General features: G+C 37.6%; 1 protein-coding gene across 4 annotated transcripts in view; it reads left to right on the top strand.

Annotated features, from left to right (window-relative positions):
• Positions 1-19,286, top strand: part of APP (amyloid beta precursor protein) — a 120,693-nt gene that overhangs the window by 29,331 nt on the left and 72,076 nt on the right. For all 4 annotated transcript variants that reach the window (XM_087895051.1, XM_034427326.3, XM_087895050.1 and 1 more), the window contains exon 2: positions 11,050-11,217. In XM_087895051.1, coding sequence (XP_087751177.1) covers positions 11,050-11,217 — 168 coding nt within the window. The remainder of the gene's footprint in view (positions 1-11,049; positions 11,218-19,286) is intronic.

Here is a 19,286-nt window from a genome sequence, read left to right as displayed (position 1 = left end):
GTTCTTGTTTCTAAGCCCTAGTCAGAGCAGCAACATTTGACTTAGGCTGGTGTAGCAGTTGTTGCTTTACCTAGAGGAGGAGAACTTTGGAACACTATCCAGCTAGAGTGCTGTAATGCACTTTAGTTGAAGTTGAGTTAAACACTACTTAGAAACTACATTTGGGTTGCCAGTATTGTGAGCATATTATATTGAGTAGTTGCTGATTGTTTTCTAGGTTTAATTTAAGGTGCTGGATTTCTTTTGTAAAGGCATTTTTTGTATTGATACTTGAATGCCTTCAGGATTGATATAAATTTAATTAATATAAATTTAATTAATAATAATAATAATAATAATAATAATAATAATAATAATAATAATAATAATAATAATAATCTCAGTCACTATCAGCTAATCAAGTTGACCAAACAGAGAAAAAAATCTATTAATCCGCTACTTTGGAGAGATTCAGAGGTCTGTCTGTGCCAACACTGTAGAACAAACATCCTGGAGATGTTTTGTTGATTTTTTTTAAAAAGTCTGAGTTGTTTCAAATAACCTTCCTCCGATTTGTTGCCATCTATATCTTTACTATGTTTATTTTTTTAAAAAAAATATTATTGTATTTTTTATCTGTGTACTCTGTATGTTTTAAATTGAATTTACTCTATGGAAGCCACTAAGAATAATTTTGATTATAGCAACATAGAAATATGTTTAATAATAAGTAATAAGATAATTTACATACATTGAAAGAAAATATTGCTCAAGGATGGATGTAACTGTTCTTGGTTGATTTTTGAAATGTCTACTGTAAAATGAAGAAAATGGAACATTATTTTTCTACTAAACAGTATATGGTCTACAGTTAATAATATGTTAAGCCAATATTTCTCAATCTAGCAGCTTTAACATTTTTTAAGACTTTAATTCCTAGAATTCCCCAGACAGCATTATTCTTATAAAGTTAAAGAATGGCTGAATTACATATGAAAGCTGAAAACCCATGTGGTTTTTTTTCTTTTTTTAAATTAAAACCAAAAATACCCACTAGAAAGCCTTTATTTTCTCTTTTATTCCTAGTCTAGAAGGGAAGTATATTTTGGGGGGAAATGATTTCATCTTCCTAAAACACACAAAATGAATGCATAATGGTTCCTTTTTTATACCAATTATTTAGTAAAAGGCCCAAGTGAAACGAATTACAATGCACAAAAGTATGGTTATTTCAGTATGAAAGTTAGTTTTATTATCCTAGCTTTGTACAGGCAAATTTATGAGACTTGAGAGAAGGTAACAGCAATATAGTCAAATTCTATTTAGTTAACTGATTAGCAGTATCTAAGAGAATTCAGGAAGTTTGATTTAACAGTACACAAATGTATATCTGCCCATGCACACAAACGTATCCCTCATCATTTTTCAGATGACTGATTTCATTGTTTATTTAAGATGGGGCAGAGTTCCAAGACACAGTATAAATGCTACCCATATTATATGTGGCCTTGAATTAAATCCATAGAAACTCTTGTTGGAGAACTTAAGTAAGTAGCTCATAAAACCAAGATTATATTCTTCCTACCATCTATGTTCTCCACTTTTAAGTATGAATTCTGATTTATGAAGATTATAGAAATAACATTTCTAAGAGGCAACTGGAAGTATGTTGAAAGAAAAATCTGTTATGAACATACGAGCTAATCTTTCCTGTCTTCTCTAGGCTGACATAGTACAACACCAAACTTGCAACATTTCATTTTCCTTTCTTTTACTGGCACCGGGCTTAATTAATCAAAACTTCACTCATCTGTATGGAGAGTTAAATACTGATTTTGTTCTAAGTAATGTGAGTAATAAAAAGACAACCAGGGATTTAGCAAAATAAGCTCACTTGGATAGTGTTACTTGAAAATAGTTTAAAATAATTTAACCTTTTCCAGTGACAACATGTGGATTGTGGTAATCAATGGTGTTATACATTTAATAAAGGAAAAGACTATTCTTCATCTAGAAACTTAAATGTAACCTAACTTTTTTTCTCAAAAGAACTGTTGGTCGAATCCAATGTCAAAGCATGCTGCCTGGTTTTAGGCAGGAGGCAATCTTTGTAAAAACTGCCCATCATTTTATTAGTCTATCATAAGCGAAACTAGAGAACAGCTGTTTAAATGTGTTGTATCAAATGGGCAACAAAATATTTGGCACAAGCTACAGGATGTGCGTGTTAAATGATCATGCAGCTCAACATCTGATCTGGATGTATCCATGTCACCAACAGGACCTCTGCAAGTCTTCAAATGTGCAGTGTTAATATAGTAGCCTTAGAAAAATACTGAAAACACGTTGAATGAGAATGAACATGCAAACTCCCATGGAGTTTAATGAGGACATTAAATGAAAAGTTTGTTTGTATTCTGTGTCTATGTCTGTGCAATAGAAGTATGCACTTTTAAAAACCATGAGTTGTGAAGTTGTGCTAAGCAATATGTATCACATGCCTCCTACTGGACCTGGGTTTTGTATGATGAGACCTGAACCACTGGAGCTAAAACAGGCGTTTTCTTTCCCTCAGCAATAACTGGATCTAAGTGATTCCTTTTGGATTATTATTATTATTATTATTATTATTATTATTATTAATTAAATTTATATCCCGCCCTTCTCTCCAAAGGGACTCAGGGCGGTGAACAGCCGAGAATTAAAATAACATGCAATATAAAAGTTAAAATAATTAAAAATAAATTAAATTAAACGGCCGCTCCAATTTAAAACCCCTAGCAATACAATTAAAAAAACCCTAAAACCTATTCAGGCCAGGCCGGCTTGCTGAAATAAAAACGTCTTCAGGGCCTTACAGAAAGTGCGGAGATCCGGAATCAGCCGTATTCCGGGAGGTAGCTCGTTCCAGAGGGTGGGTGCTCCCACAGAGAAGGCCCTCCTCCTGGGGGCCGCCAGCCGACATTGCTTGACCGACGGTACCCTGAGGAGGCCCTCTCTGTGAGAGCCTATTGGCCGGTGGGAGGTTATCGGTAGCAGCAGGCGGTCTCGTAAATACCCTGGCCCTAAGCCATGGAGCGCTTTAAAGGTGAGAACCAACACCTTGAAGCGCACCCGGAAGACTGCTTTATCATTAGATCCTAATGAGAGCACAACAAAACATGATTGGTGACTTAGGCACTAAAGGAAGCTTTTTATGTTCATGCTCTCAAAAGCTCCAATGGAATATTTCACAGTTTTCAGCAAACACATAAATCTCTTTCAGTAACAACTCTTTCTTAATTTCTTCTGTGTATCCTCTTTTCCCACCTGTCCTTTTCTTTTATAATTGGAATTGGTCTATTTCAATAAAAGCATTTTATCAGACAAGATTATATTATGGTATTCTTTTGCTGTTGAACTCTGTGGGTTTTCTTTTGCATATTAAATGAATGGTTGTGCGGCAATATCCTTTCAGCGTCTAAACTGAGGAAATATAGCTACATGTTTTGACAGATAAGGTATGAAAAGCAAACAATGGTAAGGAAGTGAAATGTCTCTAGAGAAAATAGATGAACATCTAAAGAAACAAAATTTATCAAGGTTTACAGAGGAGCAGAGACAGATTATGAACAGGCCTATAACAATAAAGAAGTTTCTAAAACCATAGAAAAATAGGAAAGGAACCTATACCAGATGGAGTATCAAAAACACTATTTTTGCTGGATTCCTTGCTAGCCACTGAGGATGTGTACCAAATGGAAGTACTGTTTATTTTGAGCTTGGAAAAAACATATTCCAGAAACCTGCTGGGCTGTTTCAGATCAACCATGGATTTGCAGAATAGAAACTTAAAACATTTTTGTTATTGGTGGTTTTAGGTGAAACAAAATTCAGACAAGGTGAATATTGTAAGGCTGGTGCATGTTGCACCCTTTCTTTTTTCAGCAGCTCTCAGTATGAACACACTATTGATTCATCAGCTTCTCTTCTGAGAAAAAGGATGCACTCATCTTCTGATGCATCCTTTTTCCCTTTTCCTTCTGTGGCTATAGGTGAGGACCTAGAGCAGGATATCCCATCAGCCCACTTGCTGTCCCTTCTTCCTGCATTGGGAATAGGACAATGTTGGCCACATTCCAGAATGAACTGATTAATCATTCACGTCAGGCAGCAAGAAAATCCAACCAGCTAAGGAAGGAAAGGCACTGGGAAGGGGGGGGGGAGGAAGTAACTGGAAAGAAACTATTTTACATGAATACTTGCCCGAATTAAAAGGCATCAAGCCTATTTGCTTGTTTACATGAATCTCAACACCATTTCTTTATAGAACATCATGTTTTGAAGAAAAGTATTTTAACATGCTATTTTCTATGTGCAAAGATCTCATTTTGGGGAGTGGTTCAGGAAAAATGTGAGATATGTGAAAGTCCAAAATATATTGCACAGACTTGAGACTTTTTCCAGTTACAGAATAATGGCTCAGTAAAATATAGATGTATTATCATTCAGGTAATACATAATCCATATATAATTCAATGTCTCTGAGGCATACTGACATTGTGTTAATGGATAGTTCGTCATCCATAGGATAGTCCTCAACTTACGACAATTTGTTGAGAAACCATTTGAAGTTACGATGGCTTTGAACGAAAGACATAGAACCCATGAGTAAAGTTACTCCTGTTGTAGTGGCCCACAGGTACTTATTGTGATCTGGGCACATGGCAGCCCATTTCTACTTGCAACTGGTTGGCAGGTGCCTTGCAATTATGTGACCATCATTTGGAATCTTCCCTACCAGCTTCCCCAGAAAGTCAATGGTCCTAGGGAAAGTTGCAAGCTTCTACTCCCTGCCAAGAGAATACCCTCTAGTCTCGGGCTGGCTAGAAAAAGTCTAGCAAAACAGTTGGATTTTATGATTGCATCACGTAGCAACAAAAATTCCACTCCCAATTTTGATCAAAAGTTAAAGACTATCTGTAACGCAGTTGCCTATGGGGGGAGTTTTGGCATATAGACAAAGTCTTCATATGGTAGTACAGAGAGTAATCCTACTATTGAAGACTGGCTTAAAGAGTACTCTACTACTATTCTACTATACAATATTCTACTATTGAAGACTGGCTCTTCAATAATACTTCCAGAACAAGTTATAGAAACTCATTGTTCTTTCCATGCTAAATTTTATACAGGACCATCATTGGACTAGGGAGTTGTAAACCAAAGTTCGTAGTTCCATGTATTAAATAGGTTATTGTTTCTGGCTGGTTTTACACATTGTTCTAAGTCAATGCAGTTGATTTTGTTTTGTCTTGGATTAGAAACTTGTGTTAAATCAACTATTGTGGCTTGCAATGGTTGTTTTTATTCTGTATGCACATCAAAGATTCTTGGTTTGGTTCTTTGGAATACAGCTTTCAGGCTTCCAAAAATTATCTTCATTTGTATCTTACATAATTTATTTATATATTGTATTGGTATCTTCGTTTGTATTGATTTTAGTTTGCCATTCAACACAATCATTCCTCAGCATTTGGTGAACAAACTGGACCTATTAGGTTTTAATACAGTTTTATGTAATTGGATATTGCATTTCCTTATTGATAGGCCCAGTTTGTGCGAGTTGGAAGAAAAGTCTCCAATTCCATTTCCTTGAGTACAGGTTGTGTCTTGAGTCCACTGCTGTTCACCTTGATGACCCACGACTGCTGTGCCAAGTCTGCTTCAAATCATATTGTGAAGTATGCAGATGACATGGCAGTGGTGGGTCTTATCTGGAACAACAATGAGGATGCATATAGGGAAGAGGTGAAGGCTCTGGTGGACTGGTGCAATAAAAGTAACCTGGTTTAAATGTTAATAAAACAAAGGAGATCATCGTAGATTTTAGAAACAGCCGACATGGTCAGACTGTACTTAGTATCAACAATGCAGCTGTAGAGGTGATCAACAGTATTAAATATCTGGGGGGTACAAATAACTAACAATCAGAACTGGTCTCTGCACACATCATCCTTAGTGAAGTTTGCAAACCAGTGTCTGTATTTCCTGCGTTGGATGAGGAGAGCACATTTTTCTCCTTCTGTCCTGGCCACTTTTTACAGAGGCACAATTGAGAGCCTTTTAACAAACTGCATTACTGTTTGGTTTGGTGGCTGCAGTGCCTCAGAGAGAAAGTCCATTCAGAGAGTGGTAAGGGCAGCCGAGAAGATTATAGGAAGCTTGCTGTCATTCAGAATACTGCTTATAAGAGCTTAGAGCTCAAAGCATTGTTAGAAACCCCACACACCCACTTCACAATCTGTTTCTGTTGCTCCCCTCTGGAAGGAGGTTTCGAAATATTTCTAGCAGGACTTCCAGATTCTGTAACAGCTTTGTTCCCTATGGCATCCATCTGATAAACTTCCAAGATTTGTTTCTTTCACCATGTACATGTATACATCCAAAGTAAACTGTGTTGTTACTCCGTGTCATATAATATATGTGGGTATATGCATAATTTTGTATTTATTTATTTGTTTGTTTGTTTTGTCATTTTTATGTAGTCTATATTAGAGGTGGAGACCCTTTGAGAACTGTATGCAAACAAATTTCATTTTAATGTATGCCAATTAGTGTACATTCAAAGTGATAAAAAAGTTATTCTAAGTCTCTACGTTCTAAGTCTTAAGTATTCTTGTGTAAAATCTGTTTGAAATCTTTTTAACAAGTCATCTGAAAGAAAAGATTTGATTTTCTCTTGATTCTGCTGTTGCTGCATAGGAAACAAGTGATATAATTTTTCCTTTTGCTACTCTAATAAGGTTATGTTAAGAAGTGCACAAGTAATCTCTTTTAAAGCAGCCTTATAGATTGTTTGCCAGCTGAATACAAACCAGTTCTTCATTAACAAATAAGATATAAATTTGCATAACCATTCTTTTAAATAATCTGTTCTCTAATGGAATTGCTATCTTTAGCAATCTTGCTCAAGGGGATAAGGATAAGAAATTCCTACATCATACATAATTCTTTAGCTAGGACAGATATGAATACATTCATTGTTCTCCCATTTATATATCTTGTTCTCTGGTAATAATATTGGGAGGAAGTCAAATAACCTTTGTCATTTTGCTTATTTTTAACATACTTTATAGTTAATGTACTGCTTGGGGAAATTGATGTGTAGCTTATTTATGCTGAAAACATAAGCAGGTAGGAATGAGGCTGGGAAACTCATCAGCAATTACATTCAAGTAAATATGTATAGTAATATATCACAAAATTACACATTTTAGATGGAAGTATAACAATTATAAGGGTAACATACATATTTCTCAATTAATTTGGATGTTAAATCATCAAATAACCATTGACAGCTAATGGTTACTTGTTATAACAGCAGTATTTTTCTTTTGATTAATTGAATTATTAAAACAAGTCTTGAACACAGCATGGCTGTTTCATAGCACTAAGAACTGGCTGGCATTTCCTAATTAAGTATTCAGTATATTTACTATCCCACATTAGTTATCAGTTGTGTTGAGTTAAATGTTTGCTTTCATGTGGTTATCTAGATGCAATTATTGGACATTTTAAGTTGTGCAGAGGAGGTGTAGATCATAATACTGCTTAATGTGCAAATATTTCCTTATGTGACTCTCATATTCCAGTTTTCTATACTTAAAGGTATTGATAACCAATGACACTGTAACATTTTAGTTTTAATCTAGTTATAGCATGAAACAGCATTTCACTATCAATATTTCTATGTTATGCAGAAAAAAACCACATTAGCTGCTGTCTTTAAAGAAGGCCTGAATGTAATTTAACTCTGTAAATTGATAACAGAAATGTTTTCTCATGGGCATATCTTTTTTTTTTTTATTTGATTTGATTTATATACCGCCCTTCTCCGGAGACTCAGGGCGGCTTACAATGCGTTAAGCAATAGCCTTCATACTTTTGTATATTTATACAAAGTCAGCTTATTGCCCCCACAAACTGGGTCCTCATTTAACCTACCTAAGAAAGGATGGAAGGCTGAGTCAACCTTGAACCTGGTAAGATTCGAACCTGCAGAAATTGCAGGCAGCTGTGTTAATTACAGGGTGCATTAAACCACTGTACTACCAATATCTCCCTCTGGTTTATATACTGAACATTATTCCCTTACTTTGAGGTGATTGTAGGTATAAGCATTTTTCTTATTATATATTTAATAACAGTTTAGCAGTCATTCTCCCATTTGATTTCTCTGCTAAACCACATACTGGTAAGGAGATATCTTGAATTAGTTATATTTCCAGGGCTGTGGAGTCGGGAGATAAATGTTCCGACTCCAACTTCTCAGTTTTTTGTACCTCCGACTCCAACTCCAGGTACCCAAAATTTCCTCCGACTCCTCGACTCCGACTCCGACTCCACAGCACTGCATTTATCATACATGTCCTTGTATGCTTTTTTATTTGGTGTTTACTGAAATTTAATCTTTGATATTATGTATGTGAGAGAAAACAATGACATCAGGTATATTAGTGCCTTCCACTGATGCATAATCAGTTATCACTCATTAACTCTGTATATGAGATAAAAAGTTCTATGAGGTTTTTCTTTTTAAAAATTAAAGTGATGTTTTAATATCTGTTCTATGCATTTTTGACATAGATCCAGATCTGTAATAGTATGTGGGAATGACCTTGAGGAAGGAGAAGAAGAGATTCTGCTTAAGCAAGAATCAGACAAAAGAGGGAGGAGCCTGCAATTGCTTAACAGTCAGAGCAAAAAATTTAGAAAGGACCTGCCCTAAATAATTACACTGATAAGAGACAGTGGGAGGTTTGTACTTTGAGATTTTCAAGATTCTGTTAATGAAGCCTTTCAGTAAAGTAGAATAAAGTAGGTCATCTTATCATACTTCCTTTCTGGTTTGCCTGGGAGGGCTGACAAGAACAAACTCTACATATCTATTACTTTCAATGTATTGTTGTTATATACTTGATACAAGACAAAACATGACTTGTTAGGTGGGTGTCTTCTGAATGTTTCAAGCTATAATCTGAGTACACTCCAATCAGTAGAACTACCAGTGATGCCTTATGGGCATTGGAGACCAAAATATCTGAAATGTATCAAGTTGCTGTAAGGAGTCTTAGCAGTTTTTAATATTAGGAATTTGAGATAGCATAGGGATAATATTAAAATAGTCTGCTTTTTCTTTGTTATCTATATATCTCGTCTGTCTGTCTGTCTCTCTATCATATTTATATAGCTACTCATCTCACTAAATGTGGGCAGCTTACAATCAACTATTAAAACAATATCACAGGTATTTACTTTAACAATATGTATAAACAAGATAATTAAAATAAGATTGTGGGACTACACCAATCTAAATACAATACAATCATTGCATAGACTTTACAAGGGATAACAGGGATGGAATTAACCTCACCTCTGGGTTCAGTTGTAGAGAAAGAAATCTAACAAATAAAATTACAGGTGTGAACACTATGTATGAGTGCTAACTATTTGTGTCCCAAGCAGGGCATACAAACATATTTGTGCAATGACAATTTTATTGTTAATAATAAGCACACATATACATAATTAGATACAATATAGGATAAGTCTTACATGTTATAGAAATGGTTTTCAATCAATATTCACTTTTTTATGACAGCAATTTAATATATGCCCTCCATCTACACTGCGCAGTCTTTTGGGATGGTGCAGTAGTTAATCAAAGAAAAATGTTTATGTACATTAAAGAAAACCATTAATCATGCTTTCCTCTTTTGGTGAACCATTTCATTGTTTTCATAAGGCATATGTCTAGCATATGCTCAAGTCATTCTTTCTCAGTGATGGGTTTCCCAACAGTAGAACAGTTTAGCCCCAGCTATTTATTCCTGTGCAAATATGGTTCTTTAGGAAATCATTTAGAGATGCTCGGACATACTTTTTGTTTTATTTTCCATAAAATATCCAATAAGGCAGAAAGATTGTTTCCATTTCCTGACTTAACATTACCAATTTTAGAATAAGTTATTAGTAAACTGCCCTCCATTAGCTGCCAGAATGCCCCTTTCCACTAATTCTACAACATCTGAACATAGTGTTCATGTTTGGAGAGCCAATTTGATTCTGTGTATATAAACATGTTTTGTTTTACTAAGTTATAAATGGATGAACTTTTATAACATTCCCAGGGCTCCTGAAGGTTTCCTGACAGGATCAGATACAGTGTACAAAGAAAAAAACAAAAACAAAATGCTGCCTTTTAAATGGTTGAAGTATTATGTACTGAACATCTTGATAGTAATCAATGTTTTAAGAAGATTAAAGATAAGTTGATAAAAGTCTAGGTGTCATGGGCCAACTCTTGATTAGACAATGGAACCAGAATAAAAAAAATATTGAAAGGCACATTGAAGGAAATTGTAAGGAAAGTAGGCTATAGAAATTTGTTTTTCGTATGTATACTGCAGTTTGATTCCAGACAAGTATTAGTGAAATTAATTTTTTTCCTGCCCTGCTGCCAATAAATATACTATTTGAAATATTTTTAAAGATGCCATTACAAAACCAAATACAGCCTGGTGGTATGCTTAATCAAAATGCTTAATCAAGCAATAAAAAAACTATAAGGGTACTGTTGGTGTACCCTGATCAACCTGATAAACAAACCTTATGCTTGTGTGCTTATCAACCAGAGTAGGCAAATAGTAATAGTCTGGAGGTTATGAGGCTATAACTAACCCCTATATAAAAAGGGAGTAATATTTTACCTTTACAGTTTTAAAAAAAAGAACACTGAACGTTTTTGTTATGTGGAAGTGCTGTATGATGTGAACCCACAGATTCTTTTTCTCAGTCTAATCTAGCTTCCTCTGCTATGTACATTCTACTAGGTAATTATCTTTACAATATAACTCAGAAGGAGGATATATGCTTCACAGGAAATATACTCCACAATTCACAAATAATCTAAAAGTTGCTCTTGCTTAAAATCTCTTAATAATTAGAATTTTTATACTCTATGAATTGTGTTCATTTAAGATTGTGATTGAAAAAAAATATAATAATCTTATCTATATCTACTTCCAGGTGCCTACTGATGGAAATGCTGGCCTGTTGGCAGAACCTCAAGTAGCCATGTTTTGTGGCAAATCAAATATGCATATGAATGTTCAAAATGGAAAATGGGAATCTGATCCTTCTGGAACTAAGAGCTGCATTGCGACAAAAGAAGGGATTTTACAGTATTGCCAGCAAGTAAGTTTTTTAAAACATGCACTTTTAAAAACATTTTTAGTATCGGATACCAAGGATACAAATCTTCCTCCAGCTTTTAAAGTGAAATATTCTGAAATCTTGTCCCTCAGAATAAGATTTGATGCTAATGGTACTCATATCTTTTCTAAAGAGTATGTTCTTCTTTAATCTTGTTTCCACATTATGTCCTGTATCACTAAGGGACTGGGAGAAAACATTTCTCATTATTATAATGAATGCTGCATTTCCTCAGTTTCTCTGTGTGAACAATTGATTGGCTCTGCAATACTTAAATTTGGTAGAAAAAATGAAAGAAAGAAAGAAAAAGTGAATTATTGTCACATATATATTTATCTATGATGCTTTGTTATGGCATTGAAATAGCAAATGATTTTGATGGCCATATATACACCACTTTCAAAGAAGAACAATTATTTTGTCATATGAGATGGAATATTAATAGCTGTTTAGCTTATTAGAATGTTAAAATGATTCTCCTAAGAAGAATTCTGATATTCAGATCATTGTTGACTTTTGTCATAACATGTAACCAAGCTCTTTTGATTATATGAAGCAGCCAAAGTATTTGATGAATACTTCTTAAAAGTAAAGCTGAAAAACAGCAAGATGTCTCCAGCCTTACAGAATAAGCAGAATATGAGTATGTTACCATTGACTTCAAAATCCATATACCTCAGTCCTTTCCCTTTCTCTCCCCCATCCCAATCCATGCCCATATCATCTTATAAATACAGATGGTACAGAAGCTGTGGTATAGTTTAAAGGCCTAATTAGAACCCGTCAGAGATAAACTGTCTTTAATTGATGCAGGATCTGCTGGAAAAAGGAATATGTTGTCTTTTGTTACAGATCCGTCTGTGATTCATTTTTGTTTCATTCCTTCTGATCACTTTTCTCCTTTTTTGGGGTGGGGTGGGGTGGAGAAGACACCCAAGAGGCCAAGTATATCTTTAAAAAAAATTGTGTGTTCCATTTTAAAATGAAATAATATGTCAAATAATGAAAATGGATGAATTTTGAAAGCATCAATATTACTGCAGGTTATTTTGCAGAGCAGTCTCCAATTTGGTGACTTAAAAGTAATGTAGACCTTTCAACCGATATTTCATTATTTAGGAACCTATGGCACCTAGAATGATACATTAAATCCTACTTTATTATTAATTTAACAAGTTGATTCTGCCCATCAAAATCTACATTGCAGATTAGGTATAACTCTTTATATTTCCTGTTTGTCAAATGCAATGTAACAGCAAAGCTGAGTTTAACTTTGGGAGAAAAAATGTCTGCTCTTTATTCTCAATTTTACAGCAGGTCCAACCATATAGGTTAATATTTCTAATCCCATAATGCTCCCTCCTGAAATGCTGTTGAAGAAAATGGATATTCATGCTTTTAAAACATTTTGGAACAGATTACTTTTTTTCTTCCTAGTAAGCAGGGTCACGTGACAGTGTGTTATAGTGTAAGATGGATCTAAAATTAATCCCTGGGGTCACAAATTGGATAGACACTGTAGTATTATTAATAGCCACAGAGTTGCAAATAATGGGAATTCGGCAAACAGTAAAGGTATAAAGCAATTTCTTGATCAATATTTAAAAGCAAGCTTCTCTTTAATATCAAAGTAGGAATAGCAGAGGAAGACAGCTTTTGGGGTTGGGAGTCATACAACATTTGTGGGCAGTTTCTGGTGCTCCGGCATGCGCGCACCAGTTTGGGCACTCTGTGCCAAAAAGGTTCGCCATCACTGACATAGAACAATCATTAAAAGAATGGCCAAATATTTATTAACTCAGAAAAGTCCCAAGATTAAATTTTGAACTTGCTAACAACTAAGCCCGTTTCTAAACACGGGATTATGTGTCTGGAGAGCCAAGATTTGCAATTAAACCCAGTGTGAAGTCTGATAGTTTCAGACTATCAGTTTCAGCAATTAGGATCAGAAGCAATTCTGAGGGTCATAGAAAGTGGATGTAGACATAGCTTTCCTACCTAAATCATTTTTATTCACAGGAAGTCCAGTAAGCTAACCTGGATCTCAAACATTTGAGGCTAAAAATAATATTTATTTTATCTTTATGTAATGAATTGCATTTTATTCTATTCAAAGTGTCAGGGCTAGGAGGCTTTTCCTAAATATGACCAGAGTAGGTTGAGTGGGGGCAGGATGGAGATTTTTAGAACTGTTTGTAAGTATAACCTCAACTGTAGTGGTAGAATTCAAAAAATCTGGAGGAGGTCTGAATAATAAAAAGTTGAAGTCTTTATTTTGTTTTTATATACGGTATACACACACACACACACACACACACACACATACTCATACACTGTTTTGAAAATAAGTTAATAAAAATATACTGTACTGTGTATACAAACATTACCTAATGTATAAAATACATTATACATTATGTATAAGTGCATACATGAACATTTAGTACATATAATACATATATAATATATAACATATAATATTGTACAATATTATACATACATTATATGTATATATAATGCCTTCGGCTGATGCTGTGCAATGCCAGGTCCGTGGTCAATAAGGCCCCCCTCATTCACGATCTTATACAAGAGGGAGGAGCGGACCTGGCGGGTATTACGGAGACCTGGTTGGGCCCGGAGGGTGGCGTCCCTCTGGTTGAAATGTGCCCACCAGGCTTCAGAGCATTCCATCAGCCGAGGGCTCAGGGGAGGGGCGGGGGGGTGGCGGTTATTATTAACGAGGATCTGGGTCCGAGGGAGACCACTGTGCCTCAGATAGCCGGATGTGAGTCCCTCCTTGTGAGGTGGGGCCGTGGGGTTCAGATGGGCTTGTTGCTTACGTACCTGGCTCCCTGCCGCGTGGCAACAGCCCTACCTGAGCTACTCGACGTGATAGCCACGGTGGCAGTAGATACACCCAGGCTTTTAGTCATGGGTGATTTCAACTTGCCATCCGTCGGTGAAACGTCTGAGGTGGCTCGGGAGTTCATGGCTTCCATGACGGCCATGGACCTGACCCAGTTAGTTCATGGCCCTACTCACAGGGGAGGTCACACTCTGGATCTGATTTTTGTCTCTGGCCAGTGGTTGAGTGGTCTTGTTATAGGGGATATAGACATGGAACCCTTGTCATGGTCTGACCACTCACTCCTTCGCCTAGATCTTCGAACCGCGACCCCTCGCCGCAGGGAGGTGGATCCAATTAGATGGATCCGCCCCAGGCGCCTGATGGATCCTGATAGGTTCCAGACGGAGCTTGGGCCATTTCCTGAGGATCTAGCACATGACTCGGCCGAGGACCTGGTAGCCGCCTGGGATCGGGCGGCTGGTGGGGCCTTGGACCGAGTTGTGCCTTTGCGGCCTCTGACCCGATGCCGATCCCGTGCGGCTCCTTGGTTTACTGAGGAGCTGAGGGAAATGAAGCGCCGGAAAAGACGCCTGGAGAGCGGTTGGAGGGCCAGTCTCGCTGAATCTGATCGAACACTGGTAAGGTCGCATATTAAGGCCTACCTAGTGGCGATAGAGACGGCAAAGTCTAACTACTTTTCCGCCTCTATTGCGTCATCAGGGAATCGTCCGGCTGCCCTGTTTAGGGTGACCCGCGCCCTGCTCCATCCAGGAGTGCGGGAGGATCCCTTAGAAGGCAGGGCGGAGGATTTCGGACAATACCTGTATGACAAAATCGCCCAGATCCGGGGGGATTTGGACTCTGACTGGGTAGATCAGGGCAGGGTGACGAGGAATAGTCTTGAGAATGTTATCTGGGAGGAGTTTGATGCTGTGACTCCTGATGATGTGGACAGGATTTTGGGGAGACTTAGTGCGGCCACATGTTTACTGGACCCGTGTCCCTCCTGGTTGGTACTGGCTTCCCGGGAGGTTACACGAGGCTGGCTCCAGGGTGTTATCAACGCTTCGTTGAGTGAGGGTTACTTCCCCACCGCCTTGAAAGAGGCGGTGGTGAGGCCTCTCCTCAAGAAGCCGTCCCTGGATCCGGCAATATTGGCCAACTATCGTCCTGTCTCCAACCTTCGCTTTATGGCGAAGGTTGTTGAGAGTGTGGTCGCACGACAGTTTCCGCAATTCCTGGAGGAAACATCTTATCTAGATCCGTTCCAGTCGGGTTTCAGGTCTGGGCACAGCACAGAAACGGCATTGGTCGCGTTGGTTGATGATCTCTGGAGGGCTCGGGACAGGGGTTGTTCCTCTGTTCTGGTCCTGTTAGACCTCTCAGCGGCTTTTGATACCATCGACCATGGTATCATGCTGCACCGGCTGGAAGAGTTGGGGGTGGGAGGCACCGTGTTGCGGTGGTTCTCCTCCTTTCTCTCCGACCGGTCGCAGTTTGTGTTGGCAGGGGGGCAGAGGTCGACCTCGAGGCCTCTCATTTGTGGAGTACCGCAGGGATCGGTCCTCTCGCCCCTTCTGTTCAACATTTATGTGAAGCCGCTGGGTGAGATCATCCGTGGCTTTGGGGTGAGATACCACCAGTACGCTGATGACACCCAGCTGTACATCTCCACCCCAGGCCACCCCAACGATGCCCTTGAAGTGATGTCCCAGTGCCTGGAGGCTGTACGGGTCTGGATGGGGAGGAACAGGCTCAAGCTCAACCCTTCCAAGACTGAGTGGCTGTGGCTCCCGGCATCCCGATATAGTCAGTTGACTCCATCACTGACTATTGGGGGCGAGTCATTGGCCCCCACAGAGAGGGCTCGCAATCTGGGAGTCCTCCTGGATATGCAGCTGTCCTTGGAGGAACATCTGACGGCTGTAACCAGGGGGACCTTTTGTCAGGTTCGCCTGATTCGCCAGTTGCGGCCCTTTCTTGATCGGGATTCCCTGTGCACAGTCACTCACGCCCTCGTCACCTCTCGCCTTGACTATTGCAACGCTCTCTACATGGGGCTCCCCTTGAGGAGCACCCGGAGGCTCCAGCTGGTCCAGAACGCAGCAGCGCGGGTAGTGACGGGAGCAGCATGGCGCTCCCATGTAACACCGCTCCTGCGCGAGCTGCACTGGCTCCCAGTTGTCTTCCGGGTGCGCTTCAAGGTGTTGGTTATCACCTTTAAAGCGCTCCATGGCATAGGGCCTAGCTATCTTCGAGACCGCCTGCTGCTACCAACGACCTCCCATCGACCCGTGCGCTCCCACAGAGAGGGCCTCCTCGGGGTGCCATCAGCCAGACAATGTAGGCTGGTGACCCCCAGGGGGAGAGCCTTCTCTGTGGGGGCACCTACCCTCTGGAATCAGCTCCCCCCAGAGATAAGGAGAATCCAAGACCTCAGTGCCTTCCGTCGCGCCCTTAAAACCCATTTATTTAAACAAGCCGGGCTGGCTTAAGATGAAATTTTTAACTGTTTTTAAATGTTTTAAACGTTTTTAATTGGTAAATGAGTTTTAATTGGGCCAAATTTATATATCTTTTAATTGTTTTTAATATTTGTTCTGCATGTTTTTTTTAATCTGGCTGTACACCGCCCTGAGTCCTTAGGGAGAAGGGCGGTATAGAAATCCAATATAAAATAAAATAAAATAAAATAAATATATAGCATTATAACTATTGTGCATTATACATCCATGTTACATTATACATGTATTATACATTCACACATACACACATTGTTGCATTATAGTACTTTAAACATCCATGCATTATATGTTATGTTATATATAATGCGTTCATATACATATCCTTTTTTTTTTCTTTTTACAACCCTGCAATCCTTTTCATCGGGATGGGGGTGAGGCGACTGAATGGAGCCAAGTGATGCATACTTTATCTTATGTATTATATCTGTGATTGAGACATACATAGGTTATGGTATACATACAAGTGACATTATAAACCATTGGGTTTTGAAGTGATTTACAAAATTTGGGGAAGAGCCTTCTCTGTGGGGGCACCTGCCCTCTGGAATCAGCTACCCCCAGGGATAAGACTGATCCCGGATCTCCAGACCTTCCGTCGGGCTCTGAAGACTTTTTTATTTCAGCAAGCCGGGCTGGGTTAAAAATCTTTTAATTGCTGAATTTTATGGGTAAGGGGTTTTAAATTGGGGGAAGCCAATATAAATTTAATTTTGTTTTTATAGTATTTTAATGTTTATGTTGTATGTTTTTTAATTTTGGCTGTTCACCGCCCCGAGTCCTTCGGGAAAGGGGGCGGTATAAAAATTTAATAAATTAATAAATAAATAAAATAAATAAATTTATAACCATAGGAAAAAAGGGATCATTACTGTTATTGTTCATTCTAAACATGCAATTAGAGAAGGAACAAAGACAATTTGAGAAAAAAAAATTGAGGGTATATTTAAATAAACTAGTAATAAAAGCATTAATTTAAAAGATAAATTTATACAATAAGTGTGTTCTGTTTCTTGAAGGTAACACAGGTTTCCACCCCCTTTGCCAAAAACAATTTATATAATTTTAGTCAAGGGTCTTCCCAATTTTCATTTGAAATTTGAAGCCATATAATAGGAACTAAACCTACATATAGGTGTTATTCCACTGCCCAATAGCTGACATAATGTCATAGCCAAGAATAATTTAAAAATAATAATACTAAAACTGGGTTGTGTGTATGACCTGGAGATTTGAAGGGAGAAACAGTGTTAAGAGTCCCAGGCCTAATTACTATCAACTTTATACAGCCAGCTGGTGAAGGAGCTGTAGGCACATGCTGTGTTGTACTCCTGTGTATTACAAAGCATTGCTTTCCAGTCAAATTGAAAACAATGCACATCCTTTTATTTATTGTATGACCAACGTATTATCATAATATGAGCATGATATTAATATAATGTAAATATGGCCCAGTAGAACTGATTACAACGAAAAGAGAAGTGCTGAAAATTAATGCTGAGAAACAAAATATTGGATATTGTATGTGTTCAGACCACTTGTATAACTTCTGTGCATTTTATTACAAATAGTTATAATTAACATTGTACACAGGAGAGCACTGAGATTGCCAATAATTAGTCTGTATGACTAATGGGAACTGTTTAAAGCATCATAAACCCAACAAATTACTTGGTAGTATTATGCTAATTACTGTTACAGAGTGAGCTATGTTTGATGTTAATCCTAAACCATTGTTAAAAACTGTGTTAGCTGCTAGTAAGACCTATGAGGAAGAATTCAGAAGTACTAGTTTCTATTTTCATTAGCGTAAATTGCTTTGTTAGCTAGAATTTAGTTAACTGCTTAATTTAATATAGAAGGGAAGCTATCCAATTTCCTATGATCAGGTTGGAATAAGCAGTAGGTTGGGAAAATAAAAATATGAGGCTTGTTGATGAGTTCTTGATTTATGCTTTTTATCCACTGGTAATGTATTGTTGATAAAAGATTAATTAATTTTCTCTATGCATTTCTAATCAGACTGTATGACATCTTTGGGGATTTCTGAGAACATCCTCTGCCAATTGCAAATTGCAAATCTAAATTTAGTAGATTATAATCCCAAAATAAAAAGTCATTGCACAAACTGGATGGCATATACAATCATATTCTCTGGAGAAAACAAAATAGGGAAATATTCTTTTAGAACAGAAGTTTAACAATAACTGGATGAATTTACAAGATTGGATATTGTCAATAATTATTTCCCAGTGAAGCTAGTATGACCTAAAAAAATATGGAAATCCACCAGCAAAATAACCCTGCTGTATTCTGTTTGTTTTAATATTTTATTAATGGAAAATGCTCAGAAGTTGGAGGCATTTAATTATGAAAGGTTAAACATAAACATAGTACCTAAATACTATTGGCTACAATCATCTGTAGTCAGTTTTTTTACAATTTTGGCTCAGATTTAAAACTTGCATTAATACATCTGTTGTAATAATTTATCAATTTAAAATGTACTTGTCTAATTGGGAATTGAAAATTTGCACTGTTTTATGATATACATGCAATATACATCTGCATTTCATGAACTTGCAAGACAATCAGTTTGCCTTAGTCAAAAAGTCACTTTGGACCAGTTACTTTTGTCTCAGCCCAATTCATCTCACAGAGTTGTTGTGGGGAAAATAGGAAGA

Source organism: Pantherophis guttatus, chromosome 5 (assembly GCF_059756535.1).
Source record: "Pantherophis guttatus breed Tessera chromosome 5, ASM5975653v1, whole genome shotgun sequence".
NCBI classification, from domain to species: Eukaryota; Metazoa; Chordata; class Lepidosauria; order Squamata; family Colubridae; genus Pantherophis; species Pantherophis guttatus.
Note: the sequence above shows the minus strand (reverse complement) of the source record. Positions and strands in the feature narration are given on the sequence as shown.